At 29.8% G+C, this 13,434-nt stretch overlaps 1 protein-coding gene across 1 annotated transcript in view; it reads left to right on the top strand.

Moving 5' to 3' along the window:
• The first annotated feature begins 5,210 nt into the window (after positions 1–5,210).
• Positions 5,211–13,434, top strand: part of GLS (Glutaminase) — a 42,754-nt gene continuing 34,530 nt past the window's right edge. Inside the window, exon 1 of the mRNA XM_065511125.1 lies at positions 5,211–5,581. Coding sequence (XP_065367197.1) covers positions 5,327–5,581 — 255 coding nt within the window. The 5' untranslated portion in view covers positions 5,211–5,326. The remainder of the gene's footprint in view (positions 5,582–13,434) is intronic.

The following is a 13,434-nucleotide window of genomic DNA, read 5'->3' as shown; positions in this document are numbered from 1 at the left end:
TGTAAAATGTAAAATTAATAAGTATTTTCTGTTAATATCGAATTCATTTGGTGGCCCAAAGTTCAACGTTCCTATTTTGGCAGTCAAAAGGTACTGGAAAAAGTACAATAATACTGTATTTTCCTCTTCTGGTATTGAGTACACATTCACTCTCTATTTTAAATAAAAAACCCCTTTATTCAAACAAAAATACACCAATTGAGAGAATATAGTTCTAAAGAGCTTAAAACCGTTAAAAATAACTCATACAAACCAGTGTTGCCATTTGTTTATTGTATATACATGTTAATTCATATAATAATTTCAATATTGTTTCAGTTTATAACAGATCAAAAGTCAATTAATGTTCTTAATTTAAAAACTTTATCTAATACATATAAAAAACTGATTAAATTTCTAAAAACCCGTGAGATTTATAACAGACCGCCCCGGCTTCGCCCGGTAGCTATTTACTAGTGTTATTTCTTCAAGCTTCTCCAAAAGATGCAGCTTATTAAGAAAGTGAGAAGTGAAAAGAAAGCAATATATTAAAAATTAAAATTTCCGAATTGTTGTTTTTTTTTCTTTATAAACCATTTCGAATAAAAAAATCAGCCAAATCGCTCCAGCCGTTCTCACGTGATGCCATTACATACATGGACCATTTCATTTTTATATACATACTAGTTGACCGACCCGGCTTCGCCCGGTAGCATTTACTAATGTTAGTTCTTCAAGTTTATCCAACCCACAAAAACCTGCCTGTTCTTATTAAAATATTTGCAATAAATTACAAAAGTTTGAATATTTTGGACTTAAGAAATGTCATTGAATGCACCTCTCAAAGACCTTTCCCATTATACCAATATTTTTATGCATACATATTTATTTTGCGAGAAATATGAAAAAAATCTTAAAAAAACTTAAAAAAGGTAAATTTTGTGGGTCAATTTTCCCGATTTTAATTAGAAACTGAATCAATGCTATATCATTTATAAGTTTGATTTTTTGGACCACTTGGGATGTTGTTTTGGAACCACATATGGATATTCTTGGTCTAAAAAATTGCACGTGGACGTAGATATTTATGGCTAAATAATTTGTAAATGTGGACTCAATCCATAAACTACAGGTCTAGTTATCACTGGCAACACTCTTTTAAACACTCAAACGATATCTCTCACTCATTATATGCACATGGATGAATGTGCGTGAGTATAATTAGCCACCCTCAAAATAAAACAAACCGTGATAAGAAAGAACACAAACACGTTTTTTTCTCTAAGCACTCTCTATTTGATGAATTAGAGGGAAGCGAAAGAGAATGTTTGAGGGGAATAAAATTATATATGTTTTTCATTGTTGCTGATAAAACGAATTCACTACATTCAAGAATCACTAAACGGCACAACCATAGTTGCCAGATAAATTAAACAAATTCGCCAAACTGACTATTTCATGTAGTCAAAACAAAAAAATTCTATCTCTGTTCTAAATTTATTACCGATATCGAACTGGTTCCTTTAAAGAGAGTGAACTCAACATTTTTCACTTTTGCAAGTAATCGACGTACAATCTTATCTAGCCACTGTAAAAATCTTACATCATTTTCTCTACTCTTTCGCCAAAAAATACAACTTTCATTGTAATGTATTAAAAAAATAAAAATATGTGCATCGTATTGTAAACATTTAACATTTGGGAGGAAGTCTACGTTAAACTACCTTAAGTCAAGATAATTTAATAGGAAAAGAGTGTAAGAAATTCCCAAAATTAGTGCCTGGGAGGTTAGGAATAATCTAAAACTGATAATTAGTTCTCTAACTGTTAGCTGCAAAATAAATGAGGCTGGTCTGGATTGCTATCACATTGGTATAATATTTGCTAATGAACATTTAAACTGTCCCAGACATAAATGGATGAATTCAAATACAATTTAATAGGCAGAGATGAGAGAGCATTTGACTGGACTCCAAGTAACAATATTATGAAGTGGGACTATTTTTCAGAACAAGGTTTGGGTCAAATTTATATTCCATTTTAAACAATCTTATGTATCCATCAGCTGAGTAAAATTTGTACCTAGTTTGGAGATTACATCACGACAATGACTCTAAACACACCTCTAGGGTTGTAAACGAGTGACGTACATATGTGTTTGAAGTGGCCAGAACTCAAAGCCATAGAAAATCTATGGGAAATTGTAGAGCGCAAAATACGGACTCAAAGTTATACCACGAAGGATTCTTTATTAGATGCGGTTTTCAGGCAATGTAAAAATATTTCAAAAGAGACGATTGATTCTTTACTTGGTTCAATGCATTGTCGCTGTGAAGCAGCAATAAAAACAAGGCAAAATATTGAGTCAAAAAAAAAAATGTGAAAATGAAACCTAAGTTTCCATTGTTTTGTCAGTTTGTTTTCTATTTTCAGAATTTAATAATGTTCTTCACCATGAGAGGTAATAAGGGTCCTCATGTAAACGCTTAAATGCCTCGCAAACTGTGCAATCTGTGCATTTTTACACTCTCGCAAATGAACTGTCAAAAAATGTATGGAAATTCGTTTGCACAACCCCGATAAGTTTGCGCGACAATATAGACTCGCAAACTTGAATTTATTGTGCATTTGATGAATCAGCTGCTTTTGTTTACTTTTATTAATAAGAAATAAAAATCAAATAAAATATAAAAATGTTGTGCATGTGAAAATTCTGTAACAGAATGATTGCATTAAATGGCATTGTGTATGAAAACATTAATCAACAGCTAGAATATAAACAAAATCTTGCAAACTCTGTATATCACCGTTTGTTCCAAAGATTTAACTTTCATTCAACATTTTTAAAATTAAAATTTATACAATTTGAAAAATTTGTTAAGGCTTTTGTTGAATTTATTTTTATTTGACATTTATATCAAATAGAGAGAAATTTAATGTATAAACTTGCACAAAATTGATAAGGTGGGTTCATGAAACACGTCGCGCAAATTTGCACAAAACAATTGGGAAACTTAAGCGTTTAAATGAGTACCCTTAATATAAGATTGTAATTCCGTTTGTAATTTCCACATTTTTCATATTCTGTATCGTTGTAGACAGCTGAACCACCAAATAACTTACACTCGTTATTGTTACAGTATAACCGCTATAGCCCGGAGCACAAATGGCTGATATATAATTAAAAACCTGCGAATACCCCGATTTGTTCAACTATTTTTCCCCAATATTTTTTCACCAAAAATTGTTCACAAAATTTTTGTTTTATATTTATTTAAATATACTTTGGTGATATTATGTTTTTGTTTTCCGGGATTTAGAAAAAATGCCCTACGGTTTTTAGGATTCTGATTGGTTCAAATTATGGAGAGACCCTTAGATACTGGTCCATTATCAATGCCCCAAAATAAATGGCATAATTTACAAGATTTTAAGAGTGTATGAGGGTATTACGCTTTTCAAATCTTATAAATTATTCCATTTATTTAGGGACCAGAATCTTAGGGTTTCGGTTCAATATTACTTATATATGAATTAATTCGAATAGGAAGTTCATCATTTATTTTATACTCGGCTTATAAAAATATAATTATACCTATATAAACATAAAATGAGCGATATCTCAAAATGGCTTTAGTCAATTTAAAGTATCAGGTTCTTAATCAGCATATCCAAATTAGTAAGAAAACATATTGTTACGAAATTGTACTTGAATTCAAATATAACGATCTTAACGGCTGATTTAAAGTTGCATAATGCTTTCAAATAGCAGTGCCCAAACTTTAACATATCTGTGGGCATTATTAACATTGAATAAAAGCTTTCAGTTGACCATTGATTGTAAGTTGGCAACGCTATTTGCTGCGACCGTATATTCGAATTCGAATATTCAATTATAGAACATTGTAGAAAGTACACCACAGATTGCGTATGTATTAGAAAGCTCTAGAATATACGAACTTTGACAGTTAAAGAGCAATCTAAAGTGCAGATGGCAGTGTTATAAATAGTGACAGAGGTTGCAGTCGTTAGTGAGTTTATCAGAGACGCTTTTCGAATATACATCAGCTGTGTTTTTCAAGTGAATTCGTGTACATTATAAAGTGTGTCTGTGTTTCTGCAAATTTATAAACATGTATAAAAAACATTGAGTGACTATTTAAATCTGTTGTACATTTTAAATAAATAAAGATTTGTTACAATTTTTAAACTACTAAACGGCTTTTATTTGCAATCAAAAGTATCCGGTTTATTTAAAGGAAATAAACCAACGTTTTGAAAATTTTAAAACGTAACAATATTTGGCAATTATGTATTCGAATTTCTATTTCAATATCTTGACTGGGGGTCGATTCTGGATCTGTGAAACGGTGAAATGAAAAAAACTTTTCATTTTAGTTTTCATAAGAACTTTTCATATTATCATTTCACAATTACACAAATTGCGATTCCCGTTCTTCAATTTGCTTTATTCAACTTTTTCTTAACATGTGAAAACATTTGAATTTATTTATAATTTTTTCACTAAACGAGAATCGGAAACTCTATGAAAATATGAAAAAACTTTTCATTTCACCGTTTCACAGAACCAGAATCGACCACCTGGTCTAATATGCCTTAATTTAGAAGAAATTCTGTCTTTACAAAATCATTAAAATTAGAGAAAAATCGTCAAGGCATTAATGGGTAATTTTTGGCGGTAAAAATACCGTTAAATCTGGCAACAGTGGCCACAATATGAAATAGCCGCTCAAAAGTAAATAAAAGAAGAAATGATGGAAATATTTAAAAACAACAACAAACCAAACGTGGTAAAAATGTGTGTATGTATGTGTAAACATTTGTATGCATGAGTGTGTGTAGGAAACAGAAACAAAATCATTTCTATAGAAACAACAAAAACAAAATATTTCTTTTTGGGGAATGAATAAAACTAAAACGACAACAACAACCACATATAATTTTGACTCGTTTGGTAGTAAAGCGGCAAAAGCAGAGACTTATGAGTTCATTTCTGTTACCTTTAAATTTAGTAGACTGTGAGAAATCGGCAAAAACGTTTGCAAAATTAAGAAGTCGTCAAGAAAATAGAAAATAAAGCGAAAGATTTCAATAAAATTTCTATTGAGTGTTAACAAATATAAAGATTTCTATTAGAAAATTTAAAACCAAAAAATTATAAATAACCACAACAAGTTTTTAACCTAAAAGACTGAATTATAAGAATTTTGCATAAAGAAAAGAAATTTTAAAACAGAAATCTAATAAAAAAAAAACTACAATTCTTGTAAACTAATAGAAGAAGAAAAAGTAATTTCATTTTTGTCGTTGGGTGTGTTAAAAAATAATGTTTAAAAGTTCTTCTACATCGTCAATTAAACAATTGTGGTTGTTAAGCATCAGTAGTGGCAGTAGTAAATCGTTTAAAAACTTTAAACCTTTTAATGGCTCCTCATTGTCCATCCATTCCAAACGCTGTAAGGCTACCGCTTTAAGTATCTCCGAACCTGAAGACAGCAAAACGAATTATGTGCCCGAATTAGATCAGCGTGCGAAATTTGGTCATACCGGTAAACTTATACAGGAAAAAATAGCTTCAGAGGTAAGTTTTTGCAACAATATCCGGTGTAAATTATTTTCATATACTTTAATAACTTAAGTTTAGATGACAGATACACATATTCTTAATGGTTTAATGTATCATAATCCTCTTTAGTCCTTAATATGTTTGAAGGTTACTCTACTGTGTGTTCATTTAAGCGATTTTTTTTGTTGGTTTTGTTTGTGGGAGTTTTTTTATCGATTTTTATAATTTTGTGTATTACACACTTTACACTATAGGGTGGCCCAGGAATTTCCGGGAAAGAAAATATTTCTATTAATTCACCGGAATTGATCGATTTTGCTCAAATTTGCATTATGTTGTTAGATAACGGAGAACAATTTTAGACCTTGGCAGCATCGAAAATCCAAAAAGTGCAACAAAAGGGCCTCCCTACTATACTTTATGTAGGTATGTACGAATATTTACTCTCGTTAGGAAATCGTTATTTTGTTTCCATTTGAAGAGAAACTTTGGGGGGAGCTTACCCACATAGCATTTCAATTTAGCTATAATTTAAATATATTTTTTTAACAAGTCCATAGATTATTTTACAAGATGTATTTTAAATGTTTTATTCAGTTCCTTAAAAATAACAGAGACACTTTTTAATCTACTAGATATTTGCCTTAATAATTACATTTTCAAATAAATTATTTCCTGGGTTATTTATTCGTTGACCACCCAATTGTATATAATTTTTCCATTTACATTTTATTATAATTAAATAAACATTTTTTGGTACTATTACATGGTATCATATTTTATTTACCTCCTAAATGACATCAATGTCGCAGAATAAAGTTGCTAATCAGCAAATATTTGTTAAAGAATCGAGTTAACATTAAATTAAATTTCATTGTATGTGGTAATTAGGAGAAGACATAATGGGGTACTATGTTAATTATCTCAGATAAATTGGATCAATAAACTGTATTCTTTGTAGAAAAATAAAATTGTTTATTATAACACTACCAACAGCACAGTGGAGGAGATTGCAAAGAAAAACAGATTCAAATTATAAAGCAACAGGGTGTCAAAATTAATATCGTAATATAGTGGGAGCTGTTGGATTTGACATTTCCGATTTTAATAAAATTTGCGGCAGTTATGCTTTATTATTAAACAGTTCAAAATTTGTTAACTATGGCCATTGTTAGCTATAACATTTACCCATATTTCTGGAAACATATAGATTCCGAGCCAAAAGACGAATCATATCGGATACTCCAAAGTATCTCAGCGTATCTCAGAGAGCCTTCTACATCGATCGAAACAAATATTAGCAAGGTCTGGACTATAAGGCGGGTGAGGCATAACTTCCCAACCACTGTACTCTAAATAGATTTTAACAGGTATTGCAACATGTGGCTGAGCGTTGTCATGATGGAATATTACGGTTTCATTCTGGTTCTTTTTCAGCCAATGCTCGCTTTAAACGAATCAGTAAAGGTTCCCTGTGATGGTCATTCATTTCAGTAGCCAGAGAAAGCCATGGATATTTGCCTTTGGAGTCGATTCGGGTTATGGCCGGGCTTCACATAAGATCTCTTACGCTTCGGGTTATTGTAATGGATCCACTTTTTATCGCAAGTAAAGTTTCGGTGCAAAAATGATTTTCTTTTATAGCTTTCAATCATCATTTAGCACATGCGAAATCGGGTTTCAAGGTCTCTCGGCTTCAATTCGTGTGGTAGCTAATTTCCCTGCATTTTAATGAATCCTGCTGTTCGCAAACGTTTTGAAATTGCTGCTTGAGTAACTCCCAATGCTTTTGCAAGATCTTGTTGAGTTATACAAAAATCTTCATGGAGTAATGTCTCGAATTCTTTGTCTTCAAACGTATTTTACTGGCCTGGGCGGTCTTTGTCTTCCATGTCAAAATCAAAACTTCTGAAACGAACAAACCGTATCTCGTACGTTGCAAACATTAGAACACATTCACCATAAGATTTGGCGAGTAATCGGTGTGCTTCAGCGGCACTTTCTTTCAAATTAAAGAAGTAAAGCAAAACTTCCCGGATATGACGCTACGTTGGCACAAAATTCAACATTTTCGAAGCAAAAATAAACTTTATGACTTCCAAAAACTCTTTTAAATCTTATAATGGTCTCATAATTTATATGTTCACGAATGAAGCTCAAAATCCAGAGTATCCCTGGAGCCAATATGGCCAACATGACCTCAGCTGGGACACTCAAATAGTACATGGTCTGAGGTATTTTCCCCTACCTACAGAATCTACACAGTGCCGTAGCAGCAGCGGTTATATCTAAGACCACAATGTTAATTAAACAATCCCATAACTATCTTAAGATCGACCTTATCAAGCGATAGTAGATTCTGAGATTACACGATGCAATTTCCACAACTCTATTTTTAATTGGCTTTTACTCCACCCCTCTCGACTTAAAGTCACAATGTAAACCTCGTATAAGTCATCTACAGCAAGATAAATCATTTAGTTTGTCTGATCCGTAATGGCAAACAAACTCAGACTTAAATGATATTAAATTCAAGATATATTCATTAGAGATACCAAAGAAGGTTCCGGTCCCACAAAAGTTTCCAAACAGTCAGTTACTAGATTGTCCCGAGATTACCGGATATCCAGCACAATGTTAATCTGTTATGCCTCCTAGTTCGTTCAGAGATGAAATGAAAGTTAGTCCATGACAACTTCTAAAGCTAAAGTTTTTGTAGCCAAAATCCCACAGGAAACTCAATATTCGAAACGGTCAAAGCCAGTTTAAAAAGTCACATGCATCTGTGTGTTGGTTGTAACTGACATGAGTATAATATTGGTCGGGTTAATTGTCAGCCCTCTTCGCTTGCACCAATTTTCTCTTCTATATCGTTACGTTTTCATTCCCTATCACAGATATTGCCAAATCATTGGCCAAATGTATTTTCATTAGAGATACCAAAGAAGGTTCCTCATTACCGGATATTCAGCACAATGTTAATCTGTTTACCTCCTAGTTAGTTTCCATGACAACTCCCATACTTATAACATACGACGCGATGACCCCTGTGATGGATATTCAATTGGCATTGACCTTTTCCAGTTTTCGCCATCATAACATTATATCGTAGGTCAGTATGGGCCTTTTAATATCCTCAGCTGAGCAGATACCATATAGCCATTGACAGACATACAGTGCTCTTATAGACTTCCCGATAGTCCAAGACATAAGACTATTAAGGCTAAAGTTTTTGTAGCAATAATGGCAAAGTTTATACTTTACCTCCCCAGGAAACTCAATATTCGAACCGTTCAAAGTCGGTTTAATAAGTCTCCGAAATCTGTGTGTTTTAAATGACAGGCACCAATTAATGGAAAGATTAAGAGTCGGCTACATCCTATCACATATATGTATTGCTAAATATCTGGCGAATTATGTGCGGAAACCCAAGTCTTTAAGTTTCTCCTCAAGATATCAACATTAGAAGTCCCCTTGTGGACAACATTTGGTAGTCCATATGGTTTCCGATAGCACATAATTTATTTGCTTTAATCCATTTAGTACTTTTAATCTTAAAAAGTACTCTTTGTTTTGCATTCATTTCAAAATCTCAATTGTCCATGCCTGCTCTAAGATTAAAAAAATACTCATACGCATAGCGAAATACAAGTCAAAAATGGTTTTTAAATATGTATAAAATCTGTTTGTTTAAAATTTAGAACAACAACGCCAATTTGTATGTAATTCAAATGCAAATGAGAGAAAAAAGTACCATACAATTCGTATATTTTTCATTCAACCACAAATAATAAACAAAGTGTGTTTTACTCTTTCATATCAACTCAAAGATCTTCATATAGCATCATCTTCTCTTGGTCTTAGATCATTTTAACTTAACCCTCCTCTAAAATATTATTTTGTTGAAACGAAGTTTCGAGAAGTATTTTGGTTTTTATTGTAGTGAGTCAGCCACTTAAGCGTCTGTCTCCATTAGTTTTCTATTTTTCTTTATTTCTTTCCAAAAAAAAACTTTAATAAAATTTTGGTGCAGTAAGAGGAAAAAATAGTCGTAAAACTTAATAAATGCCGCTGGCTAGACAAAAATATATTAAAAAAACTGCTTCTTTTGAATTTGTTTAAAAATGAACTTTGGAACTTGTTTTATTTGGATTTAGTTTTTTGAGAGCTTTTATTTTAAGGTTTCTTGTATTTCAAAAACAATTTTTGCACAAAATAATTATAAATATTTTACCTTGAAAATAATTTGAAAAAATACCAGATAAAATTTGCAAAATATTTTTTGTTTTTGGAAATAAATAAAAAATTTATTTATAATACATATGTATACACATATACATATTTATTGATAATGTATTGTTCTATGTTATATTTTTTAATTAAAAAAATTGATTTTATCTGAATGAAAAAAATAGATTACTTTTTATTTGCAATATTAAAAATACTCTTAGTAATTGATAAATCAGTAATAGAATTTTATTTATATCAATCTAACACTTAAATCAATTTCCTTGTGTACTCATAATGATGAATGGGTAAATTTTCGCGAATGGACTTAACCATTTTAAGGGTGATATCAACAAAAAAAAAAAAAAACAAAATCAATTATTTGACACACCCACAAATGACGTATGTACAAAAGATGAGCTGAATATAGGAAAAGTGATAGAAATTACAAGTGTCACTTTGTGTATAATTTTTAGGACTAGTGCTTTCATTTTCAATTTTCTTTCAACTGATCTTAAACCAACAATAAATGTTTTAGTGAATGATATTTTATTGTTGGAATTTTTAACATGACGCACTTTTTTTTTGACTTGACGTAGCTGGAAATTTTATAAATAAAATATCTTTAAGTGTATATTATTTGCACTGACTTCATTCAATAAAAAAAACACCAACAAAATTGAATAATTATTTTTGGCAAAATATTGGACTTGTGATCTAGTGACATATGTTTTTATAATAAGTTAACACAGCTAAAAGTTATGTACGAGTTTTTTATCTTATCGCCGCTAAATCATAAAAACAGAAACCAGTTAAATGAAATTTAAATATTATTAAAACGTTACTAATTTGTTGGTGTTTTTAATGTTTTTGTTGCATCAGTCAGTAGCTGGTAAATTTGTTGAGTAAATTGTACTATAAATAGCAATCAAATCAAATCGTTTGCTAAAAAAAAATCATAAATATAAAAATAAAATTGGTAGACAGTTTTATTTTATCAGTTGTTTGTGTTTTTTTTTAAAGAAATTTCAAAAATTTTCCATAATAAGTAGCAAAACAACCACTTTCGAAAATATTTATTAAAAAAAGTTTATTAAATTTAACAAAATGTGTTTATGAAAATAAATTGCAGTTAGAAAGAGAAATGTAATGCAATACAGAGTTGTATTGTAACACAGGGATGTTATTTATCACAGAGTTGTTATTTGACATAGTTGTTTAAAAAGGAGTAGCAGTTTGGAACAGGGGTTTTGTTATTTCATTATCTTGATACAATTCCATTACTGCAGGTATAAGTAGTAAATTGAGTTTTGGTGTAGGTTAATATGTGCTAAAAAGCCAGACATTTAAATTAATATTTATTTTTATAAAAAAAAATTTTGAAAACAAGCATTTTAATTTATTTTTAACACACATACAAATATTTCATTACGAATTAACTTAATAAATATTTAAATTTTGTTTTCTTAAGAAAAAAACAAGCTATAAAAAAGTCCATGACTTTGTTTACTTCTTTTCTGTTGTATTTCATATCATTTGAGTTGTTTTTTTTCCTATTTTGAATTAAAAAAATTTGCAAATTTTATTTACTTTTCATTTGAAAAAGAAATTAGACAATTTAAATTATTAATACCGGGCGATGGCCGATAAAAGCATATAAGTTTATTTTTAAACATAAAAAAAGATAATTTAAATATTTCTGTCCATAAAAATCTATAAAAAGTTGTTAACGGTTAAAATAAAAACAAAGAGAGTGACAATAAAATGGCCTTTGAATTTAAATATTTTTGGTATCAAAATTTATTTAAAACGGAAGTAGAAAGCTTTTTCACAATAAAATCATTTCAAATAAATAAATTTATACAAATCTTTAATAATAACTTATTTATTAAATAAAATAAAATCAAAGTAAAAATTATTTCTCAATAATCCATTAATAGGTCACAATCCAAAAAAAAATCTTAAGAAAATTCTTAGTATTTCATTTTTGAAAATTTAAACATTATAAAAATACCAAAAAATCAATTTGAAAAAAATTCAAAAAAGTACCATTTGTTCTGCGGCCCCTCATATAATGTATTAAAAACCAAGAATAAGAACATAATTAATTCAATTTTGAAATTAGAAAACAAACTAAAAGGTATTCATTATTATGGTATTGACAAAACAATGACAAACTTAGATTTAATTTTTACAAAAATTGTCTGGCCTTTTTAGTGACTCAGTATTTTGTTGTTCCACGTATTGAACAAATTAAATAATCAATCGTCTCCTTTGAACTATTTTGTCAATCCTTCGTGGTATAATTTTCAGTCCGTATTTTGCGATCTACAATTTCATATGGGATTGAAATCTGGAGACTGGGCTAATGAAATTCGGGTAATGGGTTCCTTTTACAATAAGGTATTTTTGGAAATTATATCGTTAAGGAAGATAAATTGGCCAAAAACGGGTAAAAACTGTACCGCTATATCTCCAAAAGAAATAAACCTAGAAATAATATTTTAAATGCGTCCGACTTTAATCAAAACAATTAAGAGAGCTATATTCGGCTGTGCCGAATCTTATATACCCTTTACCAAATTATACTTAAAAATATTTTTTTTAAAAGTATTTGTATTCAAAAAAATATTTTTTTTTTAAATTGTTTTAAATTTTTTTTAAAAAAAGTTTTTTTAAATTTAAAAAAAAATATAGACTAGAAATCCTTTTGGTACTTTTTTGAAATTCGAATTCTTTAGGCCTAAAAATTGTATTCTTTTTTGGTACTTTTTTATCAAAATATATTTTTTCAATAAAAATTAAATGAACTATTATTTTCAAATAGTACGTATTATGGATAATTAATAGGAACATTATCGAGAATTATTTCCACATGGGGGACAAAAAAGGGCCAAAAACGGGGTAATACAGAACATTTATTCTCTAACATTAACGAACTTAAACAGACAATCCTAAAATCCTTCAAAAACTAACTCACTAACTATTTGAAATTCGATTACTAACGTGTAGAAAGGGAAAAGATGCCAGTACACATACTTTTTTCAAAAGTATTTTTTCCCTATTTTATGTTGTGACTTTTATTAGAATTTTTTTTAAAGTTTCGAACCCAGGTTGTTTTCTGTTACAAAGCAGGAATCTAAACCCTTTGCCTACATCACTACGTTTACTTACATGTTTAAAAAACTGGGGCCAAATTACCTCATTCGTGATCGAATGAGCTATCGTATTGAAAAATGATTTCGATATCGAAACTATGATAAAATGTACTTAATTTCTTGCTAAAATGTACTAAATTACGATAATTTTACTCGATATCGAATGCGGTAATTTGGCCCCTGATTTTATTTTAATATCTCCGAAATTAAGACAGATGGAATCAAACTTCAAAAAGCAAATGAATACCTTTTTTTGATAATTGTACCTTTAAAGTCTAATTTTGGTACTTTTGTTTACCTAACTTATTTTCTAAAGTATTAAAGATAGGAATAAATTGGAAATGAAATTGTTCTCTTCTTAACAACATATCGAATGTGTTTTTGATACTTTTTTGAAATTCGGACTAATAAAGGAAAAAAATATAATTGATTTTTGGTACTTTTTCTAAACAAAACAAAATAAAAATTTTTATAAAAAAACTG

Source organism: Calliphora vicina, chromosome 5 (genome assembly GCF_958450345.1).
Source record: "Calliphora vicina chromosome 5, idCalVici1.1, whole genome shotgun sequence".
Taxonomy (NCBI): Eukaryota; Metazoa; Arthropoda; class Insecta; order Diptera; family Calliphoridae; genus Calliphora; species Calliphora vicina.
This window is presented reverse-complemented; position numbering and strand designations above follow the sequence as displayed.